Source organism: Seriola lalandi, unplaced genomic scaffold (genome assembly GCF_002814215.2).
Source record: "Seriola lalandi dorsalis isolate HSWRI2012SDOR001 ecotype SW California unplaced genomic scaffold, Sedor1 jcf7180002054983, whole genome shotgun sequence".
In the NCBI taxonomy this organism is placed as follows: domain Eukaryota; kingdom Metazoa; phylum Chordata; class Actinopteri; order Carangiformes; family Carangidae; genus Seriola; species Seriola lalandi.
Genome location: NW_019525532.1, coordinates 1,443,673 through 1,469,621, shown reverse-complemented (window position 1 = coordinate 1,469,621; position 25,949 = coordinate 1,443,673). Strand labels below are relative to the sequence as shown.

The window sequence follows — 25,949 nt, the reverse complement described above, 5'->3', positions numbered from 1 at the left end:
ATACAAATATATTCATTTATAATTAATTCAGAACCTCATGAAAAGCTCCTCATGTTTATTTTCAAAGTGTGTATTGAAGTTTAACAGAGAAAACTACACAGTAAACCAATGTATTGCATGATGAACGGGTCCAAAGGGAAAGAGAAGGTTACCACTGTAAACATTAGGTAATGTTGCATAAGCATTACGCTGCGAAAAACCGAAGGACAATATTGCTGGCATTTTACAAATTTAAGGGTTTGACAGTCACTTTTTGATGACATGAAAAATGCTTCAAAATACAAAAAGTTAAAAATTGGTAAAATAATTGGCAGAACAGACAGTTTTGTTATTTAAAAACACTTGCAGGTCAACTCTGCTTGATAACATTATGACACTTTACATGTGCATCCTCCATACTTAAAGTAGCAAATTATTTTGTAATACGACTCCTCAAATAAAACATTTTGCTCCCAAGGTTGAACAGAAATCAAGCAGGCAGACAGCACATCACATTTCACACTGCATGCATACAACATATCCATCCTTCTTGCATAATTGTTTACCTTCACCTTAAGTACTGACGTGTTCCTGTTCCCTTTGAAAGGCAAGTTTAAACAAGGCTGGCACATCCCTTTTATAAACACTACTACATCAGTTCCAGTCAGGATATAAAAGTTAAAAGATTTTTTTTTTTTTTTTCAAATTTTGCAAAACAGTCTGTAAAAAGTGCCATGCATAATGATAAGCAGATATGTCTTAAAGATAAACAGGATTAGTATTAGACTCAACACATTCTCTATGATACAGCACGCCACCATTGTCTCCGCACTGCAAGGCCCAGTGGAGCTTCATGAGTGGACCCTTGATGCTCAGGGAAAAGCTTGGTTTGGCACAAGATGTAAACAGAAAGCGCCAGGCCAGCAGCGTTGCTACAAAGGCCGAGTAGAGATACATATTATGCACATTCATTTGCGCTAAATGTTGGGTGTTGAATAGAAAAGGCTTAAGAGCAAGCTGGCACACTCTGCAGCTCTCCACGTCCACCACAACTGGCACTGAGATTGTGATAACTGACAGCAGACCCAACTTCAAACATCTCCCATTAAAAAAGAAAAGAAAACTTTGAAAGGACCATTGTGCAGATTGTAGTTTGTCCCTAAGTACATGAAGTCTCAATGACCTGGCAACATGTTTTTATCACTGATTTAATAAAAAATATATAAGTAGTAAATTCAATTAGCAGATTAGTGTAGAGATTGTAGAAGTATCCCTTACAATCTGGTGCTTATTGTGTGTACATTTTATGATTAAGAGTGATCACTAAAGAGTAATCATTCCAGATAAAAGCACAATTACACCCATTAACTCACATACAGTTTCCTACTTGACTGGTTGGGGTAAAACTGCAAAAGCAGAGTGAAGTTTTGTTTTTGAGGCAAAAATATTGTTATTGGTTTAGCACAGTTTTCTAGTGCTAGTTAGCTGACTGGCCACATGTGTAGCACAAGATGGAAACAAAGCATTTCATGAGGTTAGATTAGTTTATGTAAGTTTAGCTAAGCTAGCTACCATAGCTGCTTGGAGAACCAAACCTGACTTAAAAAAAAAAAAAGAATTAAGAGATAAATGAATAATGAATATGAAATAATGAATAAGAATAATTATTATATTGAAATAAATAATGCAGAACGTTTCTCTCAATTTCTTTGTGAATTTTATGTTTATAAATGTAGTGTTCATTCATTTATTTATTTATTTATTTGACTACATAATTTATTTATTTACTTTCTTATAAGTCAGGCTGGTTCTCTAAAAGCAAGCTATGTAAAAGCTAGATTAATTAGCATAAACATAAATGATAGCAAGGCCCAGACAGGAACTTATGGAAAGATGTATGGCTAGCTTGCACATTTTCTAAGCCAAGCTAACTACATATTGCTACATCTAGTAAAAGTTATTTTACCATAAAAACTTTTTTGTCTCCACTCACTGATATTAAATCAATAACATTATTTCTGCCCCTGGAGTAGGTCTGCTTTCAACAAACGTTTGTATTGCTAAAAAATGGCCTCCATAGCAGCTCACTGTGCTGCAGACTTGACTGCCAGGCTAGAGGAATAAAGCTTCCTACCACTTCCTACCAAACAGGTGACAAATCTAGGATTGGCACATGTTTCCAATAATACAGGCACAGTAAAGATGAATTTACAGTCTTCAGCCTCAGAGGGCGTCAGCGGCGAGCAGCGTGGAGGAGAGGAAGAACTGGTGGAGAAAAGGCACTTCTGAAACAACAGATACTGGGGCCTGGAGCTGCAGCAGGATGCAGTGCAAGAGTTACAAAGGAGTCCACTCATCTCTAGGCAAACATGGTCAGGGTAATCCACTGTGGAACAGATAGAGCATGTGAATTAGGGAATGCTAATTAAGAATAAGTCACAGGTACGTTATGCACATCAGGCGTTTCAGTACAAGTCATCTGTATGGATAGCAATGGGAGTATGTGGCCATACCTGGAAGAAGGTGAGGGATATGTGACCGTCTGCGTCTGTGTCCAAGGTCTTAAAGGTTTCTTCAGAGACAGAAACAAAGAGAAGCACTTGTTACTTATTACTACATTTACTATAATTACTAATTGTACTGTATGGGAGACACAGTATAAGACGCTGAAGGTGCGCAGTAACGGGACTCACTGAACATGGTCTCCAATCTGACCAGGCAGGTGACGAAGTTGTCGAAGTCGACCGCCATGTCGTCCTCAGTGTAGCGCAGGATGATCAGCTGGAACAGGTGGTTGGTCAGTTTGAAACCTGAATCCACAAGGGAACAAAAAGTTTGACAAAACAGTCATTAAAAGTGTCAGAAAAAGATGTTTAACCCCTGAGACATTAGAAAGACTTTCCGAACGCGCGAAGAAAAACGGAAGTGCCTCTTGTGCTTTCCTTCCCCTTTTCTCATATTAAAATGAACAGGAACACTACCTGCAGATTCAAGAGCCATCCTCATCTCGTAGGAGCTCATGGTGCCCGATTTGTCCAAGTCAAACTGCCTGAATATGGTCTGGCATAGCGGCACAAACGGATGGAGAAAGTCAGAAATAACACACAGAAAAGAAGAGACACAGAAAATGGAAAAGCATTTAGACAGCAAACAAAAAAAAAATGAGACAAAACAGTCCACTGGCTGGATGTCAAAATAAGCAACAGACTGACGCAAGTACCATGAAGCAGAATCAATACTATTTGAGATCAAGTTTGAGAGATCACAGTGTGATCTTACCAGGTATCGTTTAATCTTTTCCCAGAGTACATGGAACTCTGTCAGGCCCAGCTTCCCACTGCCGTCCGTCTGATCCCAGTTAAGTTAAAAAAACAACAGTGACTTTCTTAATCAACAACTACGACAACAGAGTGAACGTTTCATTGCATTTTTAAGCTTCTGTTATCACAAGAGGTCAACATCAAGGCGAGGACCCAGACAGCTACGAAATCAAACCAGCAAATCTGTTTTTCAGTTTATATTCATGTATCTAACAAAATAAAAGCTGAGCTGATGTTTTAACGCTGTTTCCAGGATACGTCCATGAGGTTTATCATGCTGCGGCAAGCTTCCTTTGTGAATCCGTCTGTCTTCAGGTCTTTATCTGTTTGCAAGAGAAGGGAAGGGAAAGACAAAAAGGGAAGACACTTTTTTATTTTAAACCATTTTAAAAACTGAATCCATAATTTTTTGAGCAAAGCACAAGCTTGTGATTCCACTGCTCAGTTGAGAGTGATCCCTGCTGCTACTGACGCTTGCTGATGATCCTGTTCATTATGGTTTGCAGCTCTGTGACACTGATCTCCATGTCCTGTTGGCACAGACAAAGAAGGACATTTACATTACATATGATTATGTATAAATATACAATTTCTCCAAGCTGCCGCTCCACTTCCTGCGAGCTCACCGGCCCCGCCAGTTGTCTGAAGAGATTCTTGAAGGCTGCGTCGATCTGGCTCTCGTGTAGCTCCGTCTGAAACACGAAAAAAACGTTTTCAGCGCACGTCTTGTCTCTTGATGTCTCACTCATTCACTCAATCATTAGACGTCATGTGTTACGAGACAGTGTCTCATCCTCTCACCTCTGTTGGCAGCTCCGCCACAACGTCATCATCAAGCTCCCTGACGTAGGAAGAAGATTTTCAAAATGTTAACTTTCATTTTCACGCATTTTCTTCCCCCAAAACTTGATCTCATGCCCGAAGTTCCCTCACACCCCAGAGCGGCCACTCACTCGGAGTCTGCAGGCTTCTCAGAGAAAACCCTGAGGACGAAGTCGGCCTCTTTGTGCGGATCGAAAGTGGAGGGCACGATGATGTACTCCCCTGCCGGGAGCCGCAACCGCGAGCTGACCTCCCTCAGGTTGATGAAGAGCTCGGAGCGAGCGCTGGAGGCGTGGGTGAGGAAAAAGTCCCGCTTCAGGTGGACCCCCGACCTGCCCATGAACTGAGAAGGGAGTTAGTCTGCGTTCAACAAACTCTTTAAAAAAAGGTTTGACAGTGTATTGTTTATTCAGGAGGGGAAAATATAAAAGCTCTTACCTCATTTGGAACCTGTGAAGAGCAAAGAGATTTATTACCATCAGTGAAGTGATAAGGAACATAAAAACACAGAAAAGAGAAGTTAAATAAAAGAAAACTACAACAACAACAACAACAACAACAACAACGTGTAAGCTCTAACCTCGTAGACGGCAAACCCGATGGTCTCCATGTCTTTGCCTTCTCGCCGTTTCTTCCTGCGGTCCTTTTGCATGAGGGCAACCAGGAAGCTGCAGTCCGCTTGTCCGGGAGCGTCCGGGTGCTGCAGCACGAGCTTGAACTGAGGGTTGAGCCAAAAGGTTGCTGCAGACAGGAGGTGAAAAAATGTCAGATTGTTCCTTTTAACGTGGAATTCGGTAATTATTTTCCACATTGGCGACTGTGTCTTCTAATGAACGCTGAAAGGCCCTTTTGTGAAAGATAAACACCAACAAGATGTCAACAAGAGTCATCACATTTGGGAGGATCGTTGATAAGCTATTAATATTTTCATATATCCCTTACCTAAAATGGATTTATTTAAGGATTTTATAGGTAGTACAGTAAATAAGAACCCAGTTTTTGTTGTGTCAGTCACGGTAGTTTAGGAAGACATGCATGTCTCTGTTCGTGCTGGGGCAATTCCAAAATTTATTTTAAAGCAGATCATTGTTTGAAAACTCAGTGTTTAAATGGGAGTCACTTGTTCACATTCCTTCACTAAATTCATCCAAATCCTTCCTCCCTTCTTCCTGGAACAGAATTTAACAGAATCCGAAAGCTGGTCTGGCGAGTGTTTGACGAAACTCTGAGGGGCTGAAACCTTTAAAAGAAGAATTCATCTCCAAAATGTGCAAACAAAATCAAATGAGATCACTTATACCTCCAGTTTCCCACCTGTTTCTTCCACCCCTCCATCTGCAACCTTACAGTTTCCCCCTCTTTCCTGCCCGCCATCGCTTCATACCTGGGTAGTTCCTGCAGCCTCCAGCAGTGCTGCCTCTCCTCCATTCTCCCTGGTAGAGCGAGGAGCTCCATTTCTTCAGCTGGTTGTTCTGCAGGGCGTCGGCTGTCAGGTTACAGATCTCCAGGCGACTGAACTCGCGCAGGAAGTCGCTGAACGACATCCTGAGAGATGGAAACACTGTTAGGACAATGTGGAGACGTACAAGAGGGCAACCTCCCTCAACCTCGTTTCAGTGATACAGAGGTATGTAAAAAGAAATGAAAGAGTGTATACAATCATATTTACAGCTCTCTTAAATCTGGATTATTTTATTTATTGCACATAAACAGCTGTAAATAATCTTCAGGAGAAAAAAAAGATGAGACATAACAAACAAATTCAATCCTATAATACACTCATCAAAGTTAACAGGATGTTAAAAGAGTAAATCTGAAAACTCTTTGTGGGCTGACACCCACCTTTCTGTAAAAGAAATGCTCATGTATACTCACCAGAATTCACCGTCCTCGCTGCGGTTTTGTAGCCGACCTCTGACGGAGCGGTCCACACTGTCCCACTCTCTGGAGCTGAGGATTTCACAAGTATAAATCAACCACTGGACACTGAGGTGCTGAGGTCACAGACACAAAACTTTGCTAATTTTGCTAAATCTTTTTTTTTGTCTGGTCCATATCATTTGTCCTTTGTGTTTCTTTTATATCAGACATTTTGTCCTAAAGCAGCTTCTCCAGTCACCCCTCTGATCACACAATCCGTTCTTCTTTTCTTCTCCCTGTTATTTATGGCACCGTGGATATCTGTATCAAATTTCATGGCAGTGCATTTAACTGCTCTTGTGATATTTCAGTCTGGATCACAGTGGTCCAACTGCAAAGGGTGTCGGCCTCCTCAGCTTTACTGGGTGAAAAGTGAACTTTTCAGTTAAAAGTTACTTGAAAACCTTTGTCAGTATATGGAGGCCATTTCTAGACCTTAGAAAACTTTGGTATGTAAATGATATTTTCACTTAATCAAAACCTCCAGAGTTACACAACACTGAATAATAATTATGAGCATCTCTCTTTTCCAGTACAGTTGCAAATGCTTCTTATCAGGGACAGCGTGTTAAGTGTTGACAATGCTCAATAAGACTATGACATAACAGCGCCAGGGGGAAAATGTCTGGTAATTTTCACTTTCATTACTATAGCAACATGATGTATGTGATCACACCCACTGATGAGGACAGCTGTGCACCCGAGCTGAACCCCTCTGGTGATAGCTTTGGAAGCTAAATGCAATTTTAAGTTTTAATCAGTTTGTCTGAGTCACTGACTGGTGCAGGTGCGTGGGATGGGTTGCCATTTAATGCCACATTATTAGATCAACAAGAATACAAGTCAAATCTTACTTGTCGCTCCAGGCTCCGGTCCATTCCACTTCCCCCCACGGGTTCCTGATGCGGACCAGCTTGGTCATGTTTCCTCTGTACACCACCTACGAGAGGGGAAGAAAAACACCACCTGACATTCACGTCTCGTCCCTGCTTGACCCACGTCTGCCTCGTGGTGTTGTGCAGTGCGCACACACACACGCGCACAGTCATGCGTGTCCGAAATGAATTGTTACCGTGAAACGCGCCGTAATAAAAAGGGAGAAACCAACAGAAACATTGATTCCAACAATGTTCATCAACTGTTTCTTTATTAATCATGTGATAATTAAATTAGGAAAGAGCTGTTACTGTAGGAAACATTGCAGAACACTGATCTCTGTAGCTCAGTGTGTGCAGCATGACACACACTGCACAGTTTAGGATTTTCAATCTATAGCTTCTTGAATAAAAATGTAATATTTTATAGAATTAACTCATAGTTTTTGCCTTTCCATACGTCAACACTCAATGCTGATTCAATGACTTGCGCTCAGACTCACAGCTCTACAATATGTTTTCGTCAGCTTTTTTTTCTAGTTGACTTGACTTTGGAACCAGCGAATTCATTTTTAGACGAACCCTTTGCACATAAAACCAGGCTAAAGTGCATCGACTTACCCAGACATGTTATATAAATTACACACACTTATATAACAATGTGACAGAAGTCCAGTTAAAGTTTTTTCACTCGTGTGAATAATCGTTACAGCTCTCTTGGTTCATGTTTCCCAAAAAGTATCATTAAAGTTTCTTTGTGTTTTAAGGCCTGACAAGAGAATTCACCACTCTTGTGTTGGCTTGTGTGAAATAACGGTGGTGGCATTTTGTCCGAAAGCCTCTCAGAAAAGATCATTAGTTATTGGTCCTCACCTCGTCCACAGCGGTCAGAGAGTAGGCGTGTCCCTTCACCAGTTTCTTGAACGTGACGGCCTCCATGTCTCGCGAGCTGGTGATCTGAGGGCGACAGAAAAGAGTCGAGGTCAGTGACGTCCGCAAAGCGACATCAGGAGCACGTATCTGCCCGCCGCTCGCTCCACATGTGACACGGGGTTACTGACATCCGCAGTTACTGCTGTGACACGGCTCATTCCTTAACATCAACAGACTTTAACAGGGTGAGAAATCCATCAGCGAGATGACTGTCACGTGTTGGTTTAACTCATCCGAACACAAACGTGGCAGCAGTCATGCCGTGTGTGTGTGTGTAACCAGACTTCGGTGAAACACAACATGATGTCAGCTGCAACGTGGCTCACATGCACAACAGCATTTGTCTTTAATCTTTACACTGTTAGAACTTCATTTTTGGCTTCATCTAAAACAATAACTATAACTAACTATGATATATATTTTGTAGTGATGCTCTTGTGATGTCATTTAAACTTTATCACAGTGAAACAGAAACCAAACTCCCTTTACTTTTTGTCGTTTGTCTCTTTATTTTACTATTTCTGCAGGAACTGTCCCTAAACAAGACCGACAGAGGTCAGTCCCTCCTGTCTGCAAACATCCGCTCTGCAGAAACGTCCCTGACTGTTACACCGCAGGTTTCTCATACTTCACTGCCCTCTCCTGGTTTCCACCCCAGATCAAATTTCCCACATTCTTCTGCCGGTGCAGCACCCATGTCGAGCTCCAGCGGTGAGACCTGGGAGACATCTACACAAGACCTGCCTTTTCCAGACTTTCTAGAAACAGCAGCTCCCTTTTTAAAATCTGTAAAATATAAAAGCCTCTACAGCTAACCCTGACCTCTGACCTCCCCCGACAGGAATCAACCAAAAGTATGTGAGATGGTACACGCTGTCACACACTGTAAACTCGACTACCTCCTGTTTGACTTGTAATATGTAATTAAGTTTTTGCCCAAGCAAGAAAAATACAACATTTAAGAGGCTGGAGCAGTAACTTTCCAGTTTCACAATTTTAAAAACTAAATCTGTTGACGAAACAATTGATCAAGTAATCATTTCTGCACTCTATGTATTACTACAGGGTTAAAATTTATATAAGTGAGAAGTTAATTGCTGCAAAGAGCACTGAGACTGGAAAAGGCTGACTTCATCTCCACAGGCTCTAGTGCTGTCTATTTTTAAAGAAAACCCAGCTGGAGGTAATAAAAACTGAGATGATGGATTGTTTTCATTATTTTACATCAGACCATTTAAAATCTCTTTTTCAACACTGATGTGTTTCTTCTACCAGGCGATTCCAAAGAAGTTAAAGAATTAGTTCATTTTGGGAGACACACTTATTACTTTTCCCAGAGGAGTGAGAGGAGGAGATTGATACTATTTTTTAACTTAGAGGCAGGTTTTTTCTACTGTACGACAGAGCAAAGTTTCTTGTTTTCATTCTTTGTGCTAGGCTAAGCTAACTGGTCACAAGTGCTAGCTTCATATTGATGATTCTCTGTAAGCAACCCCTTTCACACTGTTTTCACACTGTCATTTTCCGTATTGTTATTATAAATGTATAGATTATAGCTGCTTTGATAAAAAAAAAAAGGGACACACTGTGTAAATCAGTGTAATTATCCCATTTGCTTGGGTTAAAGGATGCGTGCACGGTGCAGTACTGACGTCAATGGAGCAGCCCAGCAGCGACCCTCTGTCTATGGCCCTCCTGATGATGCTGTAGAGGTCAGAGGGGGCTTTTCTCAGCTCGTACATCTCCGTCACGCCGCCGGTGAAGTCCTCAAAGCCTTCTGATGTGCTGCCGCCTGACAGAGCCTCATAACAGCCGTTCAGTCTGGGACAGTTAACAACAGATTAACAAGCAAGCAAAAAGTGCGTGGACAACAGGACACACAATTTTAAAAATAATTATGCATGCTGATTGGTATGAATGTTGATGTTTAAACATGAACTATGCAGTCAGAAGACCCGACAGTTGTTAGGTAAAGTATGTTCTCTCAGATGAAACACAGGTCCACACTGTGCGACATGACCATATATGAACGTGCACCCACATACTTACAGAGCAAGAGTAACAATGCATTAATCTCACTGTTACATAACAACCACTGCTCCGTCGCCCCTCTGTTTCCCCTCTGCTCTCCATCCGGGAAGCTCGCTCACTTTAAACTTGGCAGTTGCACATGTCTATGAACAATGTGCATCGCTTTTACAGCTCCAACACATTCACAACTGAGACCACAGCTGCCCGCTGGAGCAGCGCGACATGTGTCTCGCAGTTGTTCCCTTTTCTAAATCCAGTTTGGAGATTTGAACCAAAAATCTTTTGGACGTGCAAGGAGCTACATCTCAGGCAACCTGAATGAATTTTGCATTAGCTACATGCTGTTTTATTCATTTTTCATTCATGAAGTTGCACAGAAATCCTTGCAAACTGAAATCCAACTTTTAAAGCACAAAGATAAAGCCAAACGTAGGCGCCAGCATGTAAAGTAAGAGATAAAATCATTTAAAAGTTCCAGAAAGTTACCGGAACAACAACATATGATTTTTCTGCCTTTTACAACGTGACGTGAATGCATCATTTGCCTCAGAGATGATTAGGATCTCGATTTGCCCCCCTGTCGGTTTGTCAGTCTTACTTGGCGTAGGCCTTTTCCAGCAGCGCGCTCCAGAACTCGGTGCCCTCTGCAGAGTGGACGAACAGCAGCTTCCCATCCTTCACTGGCAGCCGGTCGTCGATCACCACGTCCAGCCACTCGCCAAACTGCCAGAACTGCATGACAGACAGAAGAAAACGTCAGTATGACAACTCATATAAGATATAAGGTTTATTAAGACTCACGCAGTACGAATAACTATATATGAAGCAGGTTGAAGGACACAAGATATTATCAGCAGGAAGGTAGTTTGGGTCCCACACCAAACTCACAGGATGGAAAGACAAAAGATTTTTAGTTTTTTTGGGGGGATTTATGGCGCAAATAACATATTTTCAGCTTTGAAGATCATGCAAAAGAAGGAGATGAAAAACTGACATCAGTGGTAGAAGTATTAAAATAATTTCCTTAAGTAAAAGTAGTAATAACACACTATAAAAAAAGTACTGCATTAAAAAGTTTTACTGGAAAGTATTGAAATATGTGTCAAAAGTAAAAGTACTTGTTATGCAGCATGACACCTGCAGAGTTATATTGTTACATTACTGGATCATTATTACTGATTATTACTTAATATGTAAGCAGTGTGTAATATTGTAGTATACTGATGTGGAAGTTATTCTGACTACTTCAGATACTGTGGTGTGTGTCTATTATAATCTACGCATCATAATGTTTGAACTGATCATGTTTTTTTATGTGAAATCTTGATCTAAATTCTAACAAGTAACTTCTGTTATTATGTTAATGTGGTGGAGTTAAAAATACAATATTTCCCTCTGAACATTGGTGGAATAAAAACTGAAACTGAATAGAAGCAGAAAATGGAAATACTCAGGCGCAACCACCTCAACATTGTACTTGAGTAGATCAATCAGCCGTATCATATTTCTGCCGCCGTCTAATTTATCATTTATCTGACCGGACTAACAGACAGATGTTCCTTCACTCAGCTCAAATTTCCATTATTTTGAAATCTAGAAAACAGGAAATGGGACAAAGGGGAAAAAACTGTCTGCAACTCATCACCTTTGGCCACACAAAAAAGACAAACATGTGACAAAGCTTTTGTGTTTCAACCCTAAAGAGGCTGAATTAACTCTGAAGTGTCTCTTTCTCTGAATTATTGCTGTATTTTTGCCACATCGGCGCGTCACACACGTGGCTGTGAGGCTGTTGGCCAGCAGGGAGCAGAAGAAACCAACACAACACATGAAAGGGGGGTGTGGGTGGGTGGTGCCACGAATTAGAGCCAGAGCCTTTCTTACAAGCAGAACTGGTTCAAAAAGGGTCAAAACAAGCTGAAGTCAAAGTGTCAAAGTGTCAAAGTGTCAACGTTGTCGGCTCCTGCTGTTGCCTAGAGACACAACCAAAAACTGCATGCTTCAAATTTGCAAAAGCTTGCATGACCCAACAATAAAACCATTATACACGAGTTACCACATCGAAAAAAAAAAAGACAACATCTACATCACATCTACTTCGGATAATGATGTTGGAGACGGTGTGTGTGTGTGTGTGTGTGTGTGTGTCATAACTCCTGTTTTGTGTCATTTTGTTTCGCTTTTCTGTCAGCACACATTGTGTTGAGGGAGAGCTTGTGCAAATACAAACTGAAAAACCAGTTGCACTTAGACTGATACAGAGACCTCAAGGCACTAACACAATAAACCTCATGCAAAAATAAGACTGCACAAGAGCGAGCAGCACAGCGTAAGAAATGTGTCTTTGTCAAAGTAATTCAATTTGTAGATGAGAGAGAGAGAAAGAGAGAGGGAGAGAGGGGGGAAGGAAATTGCAAGATGATCATTTGGCAAATAAAAGTCACACAGCTGGAGTGTGTGCGCATGTATCTACTTCATGTATCTGGGAACAGTTTGCCAGCGTGTGTGCTTTTATGTGACTTGACTGGATACACTATGTGACGGCGTGTGTGTTTTCGTCTGATGTGAAGAGCAGTGCTGTAACACTGCAGAGTCTGTATCTCACAGCGATGTGAGGCCAACACCCAGCCTCACTGAGAGAAAGGAACATCTTACCACATCTGTGTCATGACTTGCACGCTCTAAAGCTTGAGAAATTTTTTTCACAAACACTTTCGAGCCTTTCTGTGTGAAAGTATGTGCTATAATAAGAACATCAAAGCAGATCCTGCCCTAGTTAACGATTTCATTTGTTTCTGATGGCTGAGATTTGCTAGTTTATAATTTATTCGTCTTCCCGCTGTCTGTCTCCCTCCCTCGCTTGCTTGTTGTCCTTCTTCTCTTTTTCTTTCCCGCTTAAGCCAATTAAGATTCCCACTGCCCGCGCTCATAATTACATTTTGTTTGAGATGATTCATCCAGGTCTGAGGCTTAAAGGATCCAGAGCTATACAAAGGGGAATCCCTGGAAGACTCAACGGTACACAGAAGTGAACAAAGAGTGGAAACATGCTCAGGCAGAGAGAGAGAGAGAGACAGAGAGAGAGAGAGAGAGAGAAAGATAGAGAGATAGAGAGAGAGAGAAAATCTGCAAGTAATGGAAACAAGGAAGCTGAGAAGCATGTATTGGCTGCAATGCTAAGTCCATGAAAAGAGGCCGATACTAAAAAGAAAAACAACATACATGCAACAGAAAAAGAGCAGGGTGAAACTAGGGCAACTCCTACCACTGAATGGAAAGGCAGCCACGTGTATTTATGAGCCATTTAGCTTCCGTGCATATACATTAAACACATGCATTTCCAAGCCTCCAAAGCAAATTAAACTATTATTTCCACTCATTCTGGCAGACAACGAATGTGTGTGTGTGTGTGTGTGTGTGTGTGTGTGTGTGTGTGTGTGTATATATGGAGGACGGCTGCATTCAACAATGTAAAAATGAACAGTGTCTCTGGAAGTAATCAGTGAAAAACAGGCCTTGGCTGACTCCTCTGTAACTGAGTCACCAGCCCCAGCGGACATTTGTAAATGGGAGCGTGTGTGTGTGTGTGTGTGTGTGTATGTGTGTGTGTCCGTGATGGTATTTATCGATCCTTCGACATGAGCTGAGTCAGCTACAGCACAAAGCTGAAAAAGTCGACAACTACCAACACAAAGACGCTTGAATCAAGGGTTGATGGATGGATTTCCCTCCTAACCTATAGCCTAACCTGCGTCTCTGTGTGTGTGTGTGTATATATATATATATATATGTATGTGTGTGTGTGTGTGTGTGTGTGTGTGTGTGTGTTTGTGTGTGTGTGTGTACACAGCATGCACAAATGTTGGCAGCCCACAGAAGCTGGTTTGATTTATCAATCCGTTCATTTCTGTTATTATAGCTTCCTTGAGCAATCAAGCAGAAGTGAACCAGGCTGAGCGCTGTGGATGTGGATGTGTGTGTGCGTGCATGTGTGTTCTATACTGCAAGTTCCTATGCGTGTAACATGTAGCTTTGATGTGCGAGAGCTTCCCCTCTGCTCCCTGTTTCTCTTCCTCCTGTCCCTCTTAGTCTCTTTCTCCCTCATCAACACTTGGCGGGCTGACAGTCTAGCTGGCAGAGCACTGACTGCATCAAACAGTGCGGCTGACTCAGCTCACACTGCTCTGCAACAAAGCAGGTCGAGACGCTGGGAAATTATTCATCAAAAAAAACATCTTATTTCATTTGTTTCTTACTCATTAAAGGTTGAAAACAATCACATAAAATTAAGCAATTGGCAATCAGTGGGTGAAATAAGATCTGGAGGGTCGCAGGGACAAATTTTCAGAATAAAAGTCTGGTTTTGTGCAGGCCCTCTCTTCTCTGCAGCTGTTCTGGCAGATTCCTCTGCACTAGAGAACATGACAGAAACATGAGAGCAACACTTCTTGGTTCACAGGCGCCTCTGTGTTGCAGAAACACTGATGAACGCACCAGATGTGTGCACCCGACGCACACACACACACACACACACACACACACACACACACACACACACACAGACAGACGGAGAAACACACACTCACTAACAGATAATGAGGCATGTGAGATCACAGGACGGACAGGACTCCTCCCCACGGCTCTACCTCACATCATTAACAGATGAGTAAGAGTGAGGATAGATTCACTGCAGTCGAACATGATCCTCTCTGAAGTTTAAACAGTTTCAAGTGGCTCATTTCTCATTAGTTTTAACTTGCATGTCGTTATCTACCGTATTACCACGGCTGGCTATTAAGTCGAAGTTCAAACTCATTTAAGCTGCTTAGGAAAAAGAGTCAGCTCTCGAGTGTTGTATATTGATGAGGCATAAAGTCACAGTAGTGGCCCTATCAGCTGATTGTTGAGGACATTGTTGGATGACTGAAGTGTGGACACATCTTATCTTTTCTTAGATCCTAAGCACTAGTACAGAGGACAAAATGATATGTTTGATTGAATAAATCAAAAGAATTTACAGAACAACTCCAGCTTCATCACCACTGTCAGTGTCCTGTTGGTGAGACTATAGCAATTTAATAAAACATTTTTATATTTATGTTTCACTTAGTGGCAAAAAAGATGAGCCGGTTTCTGTCACTGGAGCCAAACATTGTTATTTCTACATTATTATGGAACAAATAATTTAGTGTTTTAACACAGTGGTTCTCACAGTGGGGTCCGGGAACCAACAGGGGTCCTTGAGGGGGTCCCTGCGGGTTCCCCAGCAAAATGTGAAAAAGTTTAAGAACCACTGCTCTAATAAACTGCAAGGATTAGTTGCAAAATATGAGAAGAATAAGCTCAGTAGTAGAGGCCCCTCGATACCCGAACACACTCTCCTTAGGCATCCTTTAAGCCACAACTTTTCAACCTTGTTCCTTCATGTTGGTGGTAAAATACGCCACATTCAAACTGAAACCACTGCTGCAAGATTTCCCCGTCTAACACTGGAGTATAATGTGGACGTTCATCTGCTCACTGACGGCAGCATAAAGAAGCTTTACGATGTGGCCAACACCTGTGTCACAGCGTCACTGTGCAAGCAGCTACACTCTCAAATTTACCTGTGGTTTTGAGTGTTTGCTTGAATGTGTGTTGGTTTTGTATACAAAGCAAAGTTCAGCTGATAAGGCCGCGCTCTCTGCCAGAGGCTCGCATCAAAGAGGCAGAACAAAAGAACAAATATTTAGTGTTTACGTCACACGGCGGCACGACTGGTCCGGTAGACCGGACAGGTGACCCTTTAGAGATATCTGAGGGAGGGACGGGGTGTGATTGTTAAGAATAGTTTTGTCTTCATAGATGTGACTGACAGATTTAAGCTTCTCTAGGTTTCAGAATTCTACATCTGATAAAGAAATGGGTGTTGGTCATTCGAATCCACCCAGGTAAAGTTTATTGACTGACTGACTGACTGACTGACTGACTGACTGACTGACTGACTGGGTGTGGATAAGGTCAGTGATCTTGACTGACTCAGTGGAGCTTATGACAGAAGAATTACTATTTTAAATCCTCACTCTCACTGGGATATTCAACAATTGCTCACTATCAAATAATCAACCAATTACTTTTCAATAAATCTGCTATACCATGATAAACATTACATGCTTTATACAACATCAGAAAAAAAGGACAAATGGCCACAACTTATCGCAACCTCCAGAGCACAAGGTGTCACCTTGCAAATGCTTATTTATTTAAATGGCAATTTAAAATCCAAATGGATTCAGTTTAGAATCATATTGTACTTTTCATTTCAGCGCTATGTCCCACGCTGTGAGAGCTGCTTAGTGGCCAATAGCATGAGTGTTTGTCGCTGTATTAACATGAATCGGTAAGCCGCTCATTGTTTTGTGCATAAAAATGGTTCGGACAGCCAATAATATATGACTTTGACTGTTGAACGTGAAAAGAGTTTTCTTGTAATGGATCAGAGTAAAGTTAAACAAACAACATGTTTGGCGTTCCTAACAGGAAATGACACAAAACGAGGAGCTGGGGCAGAAACACACCAAAAGGAGGTGAGCTGGGCAGAGCTGCTGGCTGCCATTCATTTTCTATGTCCAAATGGTTTTTCATCCACCTGGCTCAGTGCTTGTGCAGACATGAGAAATATGAGTAAGTAGAATTCATAAGTTTGCGAGGGTCTTGTGAACGTTTTGGTTTAGCCTACGAGTTCCACGATTCCCTCATGGAGCATGATGGGATGGCCAGCCGTTAGAGGAGGGGACACAGTGGCGGGGAGCAACGTTTAGCAGACTTTGGGTTTCGATCACCATACGCTAATATTTGGAGGACATTGGATTTTGTTAGACAACTTAAAACCGAGTTTGCCGGTATTCTACGTCAAATTGATGTTGGCACTAGACGTCGTCGTGACACTGAACCACGTGGGTGGCCAGCTGCGTCCCTGAGGGGTAAATGCAGGAAGTGAAGGTGTTGTCACCTGGAAGTGAAAGATGCCGGCATATCCCTGCTGGAAGCCCTGACCGTGAGGAACCACTCTGTGGAGGATGGTGTCGTTTAAGGTCAGCGAGGCGATGGCAGCCAGCAGCCAGCAGTCCCCTGTGGAAACACACACACACACACACACACACACACGCACTGCTTTATTATCCTGAACCAGCCATGAATGCCAAAGCTTTTGACTCAGCCCTCCCATGATACACTGACTGTATGTTAACAAGAGTCGCAGCAGGTTGTTTATGTAAAACAGGAGCTGGATTTCAAATAAAACTGGTTCCAGCGAATCCATTCCCATGTAAATAAAGATCTAAAAAACAGCTACCCTTCACCTCTACATGAAGTCCAGTGCTTTTCTTTCCACGGTGGTCTACATAACTCACTCATACCACTGAGATAAAACTTGAAGTGCGTCTGTAGGACACAAACATCGAATCCACCCTTTAACAGCTCAGTGAAGGCAAGAGTCAGGAACTATGTTTGAACAAGCTTTGCCCTCAGGTAAATGGGAGAGGCACTTGTTCCAGTGGACTTAGGAGAGGGGTTGAGTCTCCCACTGATGTTATTAGTCAGAATCACACTGTCGGTTTAAGCCTCAGTAGTTATGATATACTGTATTGCATAAGTTTCTCAGTGACCGGACAGGGAACACCCTGAGTGACTAGTTTTCTTTTCACAGTTTCACCACGCATGCAGGATCTGTGTAATCTGCTCTGTTGTACATTTTGATGGGTCTATCCTCATATCTGTATATATGCCAAGTGTCGTCACTATTCTCAAAACTTTCTGTTTCATTCTAACCAGTGTTGGATCTATAAAAGCTGGTTAATGATGCACAGGGCCATTTTTTATCTAGACCGGGAGCAATTCAAGAAATAAAGCACAGGTTGCTTCACTTTTATTTCCACACATTTCTATTCTTATCTGTCATATAAACAGCGCCTGAAAGCAGCTGCTGCTCTGATTGATAACCCCTCAGCACGGACAAAAGGCCACTCAGTCATGGTGCATTTTGGCCTGTAAAACAAAGTGATGCCTGATGTTTTCCAGCTCAACATTTATGGGGTTATTGTTTTGCAATGCAGTTGTTCCTGTGGGAGCGAGGGGAAGGAGGGGAGAGGTGGGGGTTGAATTATTTCATTTGGAGATGGTGGGGGTCGTTTCCTGCGCCGCCAGAGCTCCTCAAACAGAGGGAGGGTGGCCTTGTTTACAGATGTGACGCGGAGAAACAAAGCATGAATTATAGATGCAGGAAACATCTCCGGCAATCAGCTGTTACTGGTTCTGCTGGGCTGACTCTTAACTCTCTCCTTCTGTCCATCCTTCTCCATCTGCCACTCATATCCTCCTGATTCAGTTTGTCTCTGACCTGGTGTGTTGACTGAAGTGCTCAGTCTTATTTACAGCTGAAGCCTGGACTGGTAGTTGCACATGAAAGGAGGAATCCCGACACATTTAGTTTGGTGAAGTCATGTGTTTGACACAGGCAATGCAAGTATGCCAGTCAGCTGATTTTCACCTGTTGTCCCTTTCCAATAGAGTGGTAATCTTGGCCAAAATGATCCTAATATGCAATTTTTAAAGAGTATTCCACCAGTTTTATACATCAACATCAGTTTACAAGGAGAGTACAACTAAAACAGTTGCAATATGTGCATTTTCCAGACAGTGAAGATCGAAAGAAGAGATGCTATCAAGCTGCATTATAGGAAGTGTAGCAGTTTAATGTTTCCAGCCTCAGTTTAGTTCAGTTCTTTTAAATCTCTCTTTCGCAAGTCAGTGAAATTATTAAAAAATAATTTAAAACAAGCTGCAGCACATCTTTAATGGTTATTCATTTCTCTCATTCTTTCTATGGAGGCAACTGGCTAAAACTTTGTATGTTTACAAGTCTGACTTGTCTCATACCAGAAGATCATTAGCATTTGAAAACACAGCTCGTAGTGGCTAATGGATTCCAAACTGATTTTAAATGGTTGATTGTTACCTGTGTGTTTTCAGCTCACTGTCATAGTATTTCATTTTTTCCCCCTAACCCCACGCTCACCTCTTAATATAAATCTCTGGCAGGGTGATGACAGTTAATCATTTCACTGAAATATATACTTAAATCAATTATTATCCCAGGCTTAGTTAAGGGTTCAGCGTCTCACTCAAGGTCATGTTGTCTGTGGATCTAAAAGGGAAGAGGAGAGCTCCAGACTTCACCACCTAGACTTCAGATTGCAGCTGGCAGCCTTCCAGTCGATGACCTGTTTCACTTACCGGCTGCCAGCATTCCTCACTTTAACTTTTCTTGCAGATTAAACATCACTTCTCTCTCTCTCTCCCTCTCCTCTCCTCAAGTAGCTGAATCACACAATAATAACAGTGAAGCAGTTGGGATCTCCTCCAATGGGACTTACCCAGAGCTCCCTGACAAATGTCCGTCCGAGTCGCTCCGTCTACAATGAACTCGGGCCTCTTGCAGAACTCCTGTCGACAACAAAGAGACAAATGAGGTTGGTTGAACTTCTCTTTGGATACAAATTTATCAAACATACATTTGCTGTTTTTACATGCTGTGTCAGTTATTGTTTGTCAGAAGAATAACACAAAAAATACTGAACCGATTTGCGCCAAACTTGGTGGAAGGAAGGAAGAACCCATTCAATTTTGGTGTGGATCCAGTGAAAGGGTCGGATCCAGGAATTCTTTTATCACTATCCTTAACATTGCAAGATTTAGGGATTGGATATGGATTTATGGATCTTGATGTAAAAAAAATCAGACATATATTTGGATGTTGACATCTATGAGTTTTTTTTTTTTCACAATTTGGTGCAGATCCGGATAATAATCTGGATCTGGTGGAAGTAAAGTAATTAACACTTCAAGAAAACAATGTTACATTCTTGTGTCTCTTTCCCAGTATTCCCTGCCTCACCAACCATCTTCAACTCAGCATGTTGAGCGTGAGAAACCCTGAATGGTGAAGCTATAAAAAGAAATACTCCATTTGTCCTTGCGCCCCACACACAGCTGCACACAAACCAGTAGACACATGGTTGAATTCACAGAAACTCTAAGCACCGCACACAGACTTTAGTTGTCCATTTTCAGGCTCACACAGAGCACAGATTTTTTTTTTTGTGAACGCCATGAATCCACTTATGCAGCGTCGATATTACAGATCCTGTGGTGCAGGCATTGTGAAACATCCAACTTTTTGGGGAGACGACACCCCCGGGAAGCTTTTGAACAGAGACAGACACACACACACACACACACACACAGGACATACACATGTTCACACTCAAATGGGAGCTGCAGTAACGTAGCCGATCACGACCCTCCGAAGCTTTTAAGATCACGACTCGTCTCGCTGCGCTTTTCACAGGGCTGACAGCAGCGACCTGTCACGGTATGTGCAAATCAGACAGTAATGAGTGTGTGCTGTGTTCAGGGCTGCCGTGATAACACCTAATGAAGACAGCCCCACTTAGCTCTTTGGTGTCATATTCGGCTACACAAAGCACCCTGGTGTATTTATAATGGAGTGAGACTGAGAGAGGGAGAGACACAGAGACAGGCATGATGGCACAAATCAAGATGAAGAGAAAGCTCTGATACACTTGCTTCCTCCCTGAGACACTTACAAGGCCTAAACTGCACCAAACAGGATTCCTGACTGGTGTTACTGGAGCATTAAAATAATATCTACCAATTATTCCAGACTGAAAGTTTAAGTTACCAAGCAACAGATGAAAGTCAAGGATGCTTGGAGGGGCACAAATATTTTAAAAGGTTTAAAGAAAAAAAGGCTTCAAGGAAGGTTTACCACAGAGAGTGTCATCGACTCCTGAAGTCACCGGTCGATGTCTGATGGATTTTATAGGATGATGGAACAGGTAGAAAGTTCGTGACCATGCTTCCTTCACGGATTTCTCCATAACTCATTAAGTTAAAGGATCATACCTGTTTTTTTTTTTTTGCATGTACAAATTATCCCATATAATATACAGTAATATACAGTTTGTTGTTGCAGCCAGTCGACCAAAGTTTGCCAAATATTTCCAGGGTGTGGAATGTGTGTTTTTATGTCTCCCAGGCAGCCATGGATTTATGTAGCCGATACCAAAACTCATCTTGAGTATTATTCTAGTCCTATTATGATCCACTTTGTCGTCCTTTAATCCCATCTGACTGTTTATGCACATGGTATGCCTTTAAATGTTTCACAATAAAAGCCCTGTTAAGAAATGAAGGTTTTTCTGTCTATTGAAACACTACCTTTTAATTTGAAATGGTCACAGGAATATTTACAGGATTATCTCCTATATGTTGCTCAATAAATTGGGTCGGCTCATTCATGCTGTGACAGAAGACTCCACTGGGATCTGTAGGGTTTATTCAGCACAGTCCGGCTAATTGGATGTCAACAGTTTGATAGAGGACTGAAATGAAATTACAACCTAACTGTGTGTCTCATGACCTTGCTGCAATGAAGATTTAGTTTTTTCAAAAAATAATATGAATATCCCAGCTGGGACACCTCAAAATTACTCAGATCCTCACCGTGGGCCTCATCCAGCGGACTCCGTGGGTCTTGGAGGATCTTGGTCCGAGCTCATCGAATCCCAGAGATGACGCAGCGCACGGGTACAGGTTATCCTCAAACAGCCTCCCACTCCGGAGGCTCTGGGCTCTCAGAGACTCATAATCCTGACCCAGAAACTTCACCGCGTTGTGGTTCTGTCCCAGACCTTCGTCACGATCCCACTGGCTCCTGAGCCTGGCGGCCATGCCTGTGGCGTAAATGCGCTCCTCCACCATCCTGAGCTTGTGGGGTTAACAGTGAGGGGTCGACTGTCGGTCTCTGCTGGATATTTTTATATGCGTGGAACTACAATAAGATGTTAGGATGTGTCAATAATTAATGAGGCAACTGTGACCTATTGCATCAACAGCTTGTACAAAAAGCACTGCAGTGGCACTGACGTATATCTGATATAAGGTGGAAATGGCTTCAATCATAAATCAGAATGAAACATTAGTGGCCATTAAGGAGCTATTAAATATTGACGAGACCAGGCTGTAGCTTGGTTGCGGTACTTGTGGTTCTGCTGTAGCTGGGTGCTTCAGATGCTATAACAATGACAAGTGTAGAAGCTGTGGAAAGAGAGAGAGAGAGATGTCGTCCTCACAGCAAATGCAGATCCTGTTCCGATCAACGGCGATCACCAGCCGGTAAACCCCTAAAAGAAAGAAGTGAGAAGTGAGACACTGAACGGAGGAAGAATGAGAGAGGCGTGTCCATACAGAGCTCTATACCTTTGTATAGCACACAAAAAAAAGCATAAGCTGTATACACCCTCTATATACACATTCAGGGTGTAAAAGACAACTGAGGCTTCTCTTGCTTCTTCAGTCAACCACACACACACACACACACACACACACACGTTAGCTCTGCATAGCAAAGAGATTAGTCACAACAGGCGTACCAGTGCTACTTTTACTGCACGGTGCTGAACGTGTACAGTATCAGTCAGAGAGTCGGGGTCTCATCAGACAGGTGTATTAAACATGGTCTGTGAATGGCAGGCCTCTGTGCATGTGTGAAGTGTATTTACAGCGCACTGAGCTAACAGAGGGTGTGGTTCAGTGTTTAGTGAATCTTCATGCACAATGGAGAGCACAAGAAGCAGAACAAGCAAAAGCTCTCTCCGACTCTTTAATTAAGCACAGCTCGGGAGGCGGGAGTGTAAACTGTCATTAGTGCCACCGGAGAGTTCATCTCAGTTCCTCTTGTCTTTGCATCGCCGTGCATCTCTCCGTCTGTGCGTTTCTGCCCAACACACACGGATACACAGATGTGCACCAAAGACATGTTCATTTTTAACAGCTCTCCTGTTTTTTTTTTTATTCACTTCCAGCTCCGTCTCTGTTTTTCGACCACCTCGACTCCGAGCTATCAAAACTTTACACTCTTCCTGTTTCAAGCCTCGGCTATCAATCGTGTCAGAAGCTGAATAAGAGTTTTGGCACAGACAGCGGAGCGGAGCCCTGTTACAGTTTCCTCTGCCCGCTGAAAACCACACCCATTGAACATGGCTCACTTCACTGACTGCAAAATGTTTCTGCTCACGGAGCCAGAGAACAGAGCGTGCAGTCGTTTCCAGGACTGTTGTTTTACAGAGTGTGAGAAGTTGCTTTATTGTGAGAAATTGTGTGAGTGAATGCTTTTATTACTACTACAGCTTCCGCTGCTGGTGCCATGACTCCTACCACCACTACAATATCCAAAACTGTTTCTGCTGTTCCACTGCCATGGCTTCTTTTGCCACCACTAACAGTATCAGTTAGGTTTGGGTATCTAACTTCAGTCATCTGCACTCTTCTTTACTTATTGTTGGATCAGCCAGTGTCTGATTTAAAAAACATTTTTCAATTTTTTTTATCCAGGTGAAGCTCCTGTTTTAATATTTTTCAAAATAAAGTACCAAATAAAGTATTGCTTTGGCCTTGGAACCAAAGCTACGTTACTGTTATTTGCATGAGACATTTCACATCACACCCTGCATTCTTACTACTTTCACTATGAATGCTATTACTGTCACTAAGACTATCACCACTGTGTGTGTTGTTTATTTATTTCTGTCACAGCCCGCATATGAATATAAGACAGCAGCTGCAGCATACAGCTGAAGTGATCACATGTCTGCAGACAAGTAGCCTATAAAACTGACCTCAACATATAAGAAGCAGCAGAACAGGAAATGGACATTGTCTTCAGTCTCCCCTTACTCACACAACAAACAAAGCCTTTCCTTCTTCCAGGAGCACATTAAATCTGTTTCTAGCACTAACCGCAGTGTTCTTGAACGCAACTCTGCACATGAACACCTCTGACTTTAAGTGAAATTCTACTTCCGAGAGGCAGTTTAGGTTCGTGCCATGAGTCAGGGAGACCATGTTTCTTTATACCTGGAACAATGTGTGCTGAGTTTCACGTATATAACACCGAAACCTCGTTTGAAGAATAAAAAGTAGATTAATCATGCAAAATACAGATTTCACCCCACTGGACCAAGGATGTCCATGCAAAATGAACTATTACTAAATCTACTGTTTCTACTGTTACTGCAACTATTACTGCAGATCCTATAGTAAAATACATATACACTGAAACACTGCAAATAATGATTTTAGTGACTGTAATAGCAGTTATTATAGAAAATCAGCAGAAGTAGGTTTGCTACAATCACTATAATCAACAACAAAGTATAACATGTTTCATGAACATCCCAGCCATTTTGGTGGTTTTATCTCTGCTGCATGTTATCGGGGCGCACTCAGACCCAACGCGAGTTCAATCTGGATATGATGAATATTTTATTTCCCCTCACATGTGAAACACGCTCACACACTCATAGATATCCTCCACTTCAGTGCAGGTAGTCACATCTATGAGAAACGACAAGCAGTACACCACATGTCCATGCAGATACTGTAAGCAGAAGCCTCTGGGCTTTCTCACCAGCAACTACAGTCTAACAGCAAAGAGCTGAATTATAATACACGAAAACAACTCTGCGGGAGCTCATTCATTTAAATGGAAATGTATGCTCTCAGCTGAACCATAACAGTGTGTGTTTATGTGTTATGTCACAGCTGCATATTGAAATAACTCCAAAGGCATCAACATGGTAATTCCTCAATAACAGGGTGAGTAATGAACGGCTGCCATATGCGACCAACATGATCACTATAGGCTGCACACATATTATGTTATTATTAGCTGTCATTATGCAATATGAAAGAAGATATGGGTCATGCAGCTACAAGGAGGAAAAATGTACAGTATATGCAGAGAGAGGGGGACACACAGGGGTCACATGAGTCTACCAGCAGACAAACACAGACTCTGAAACCAATACAAACGTCAGTAGAGTGTGTGTAATGACTGCTTTTCTGCTGATATGTGTCTGAGTCTAACATTGCAAGCGGTTCCCTCCTCACCACACAGTGAGGGACTCAGACTGCTTAAATTCATGCTGAGTGTAATAACTTAAGTAATGCCTGAGGGTGTGTGATGTGCAGTGTTTGTGCCATGAGTAAGCATTCTGACCGCCTCAGTGTATTTCTGCATGCGGGCTTCATATTCCAAACCCTGTGAAATGAAATATCCAAAGTGTCTTTTAGCTTTGAAGCCGTGCAGAAAATAGACATGCAGAGGAACTAGACACACACAGTGTCCACTGAAGGGGAATAAATGCTGACTATGGGAGTGATTTTTATCAAAGTGGACTGAAAACTGAAAACACTCAGTAGATTTTGTGATTGATAATCAGGCCACTTAAGTGCACGTTAAAGCTTATGTTCATGCATATTAAAACTTTTAGATGGGCATATGGTTCACACAGATAAGCATGGAGTCCTGATGGTAGGTGCGGTCCCTGAGAGGAGATAACATATCCAGCTGTATTCAAAGCTGCAACTTTTTCAAGTTGATCAACGCGAACAGCTGAGCGACCCATGTCGTTTCTCCTCCCTTCCATCAAAGCTATAGTATCCGTCTTCACCGAGCACAATTAAATACAAGCGGAAAAAAAACTAGAGATTTCGCGGAAATAACCGCGCCACATTAGCATATTTCACGGTTTTTGGTGCTGCCTTGAAATCTGTACCAGTCTGATCTTAATGCGAGAAGTTGAGTTTATACGATAGGTCACAGTTTTCACAGTGCAACGGTTCACAAACCTCAAGCTCTCCTCATAAAGAAAAAAAGAAAAAAAAAGAAAAGAAAGTTCCGACTAGGGTGTCAAACATATTTCAAGATTTACAGCTTCTGGCAGCACACGACAAAGAAAGAAAACAGTGTTGGTGAAGGAATTTCATATTTACCTTGAAGGGTATTTCCTTAAAAAAATAAAAAGCAGTTGTTTTGACATTTAACATACTACTTGACTTTCTCTTCCCCCTTCCATGTTTAGTGTAGGTCCGTCCCCTCCCCTGCTCTTGTCTACCAGCGCTTATTTAGCTTATTTAGAGACGCCCCGCTACCTCTGCCCTGGTC

The 25,949-nt window shown here is 42.1% G+C and overlaps 1 protein-coding gene across 2 annotated transcripts; it reads right to left on the bottom strand.

Moving 5' to 3' along the window:
• Positions 1-40: 40 nt before the first annotated feature.
• On the bottom strand, positions 41-25,931 carry capn1 (calpain 1). 2 transcript variants are annotated; one of them, XM_023396859.2, is made up of 23 exons: positions 25,778-25,931; positions 22,075-22,125; positions 21,446-21,773; positions 19,294-19,363; positions 16,872-16,990; positions 10,479-10,612; positions 9,502-9,670; positions 7,790-7,873; positions 6,896-6,981; positions 5,997-6,071; positions 5,506-5,666; positions 4,702-4,862; positions 4,560-4,571; positions 4,253-4,464; positions 4,101-4,140; positions 3,926-3,991; positions 3,772-3,829; positions 3,558-3,622; positions 3,259-3,327; positions 2,961-3,039; positions 2,673-2,789; positions 2,493-2,551; positions 41-2,365 (listed from the first exon to the last, which is right to left on the bottom strand). In XM_023396859.2, the coding sequence occupies exons 3-23, from the start codon at positions 21,701-21,703 to the stop codon at positions 2,339-2,341; spliced, it is 2,121 nt and encodes a 706-aa protein (XP_023252627.1). In that variant the 5' UTR covers positions 21,704-21,773; positions 22,075-22,125; positions 25,778-25,931; the 3' UTR covers positions 41-2,338. The 2 variants fall into 2 exon arrangements, with proteins under 2 accessions (XP_023252627.1, XP_023252626.1); XM_023396858.2 differs by having other exon boundaries at positions 21,446-22,125.
• Positions 25,932-25,949: the final 18 nt, after the last annotated feature.

Bases quoted from the DNA above. Each gene is read 5' to 3' on its own strand.
- capn1 (XM_023396858.2), bottom strand. From the start codon at position 21,703: ATGGTGGAGGAGCGCATTTACGCCACAGGCATGGCCGCCAGGCTCAGG. The intron at 9,671-10,478 runs GTAAGACTGACA...TAACTGTCCCAG, and splicing joins CTGGAAAAGGCCTACGCCAA to ACTGAACGGCTGTTATGAGG. The intron at 6,982-7,789 runs GTGAGGACCAAT...CCCCTCTCGTAG, and splicing joins CTCTGACCGCTGTGGACGAG to GTGGTGTACAGAGGAAACAT.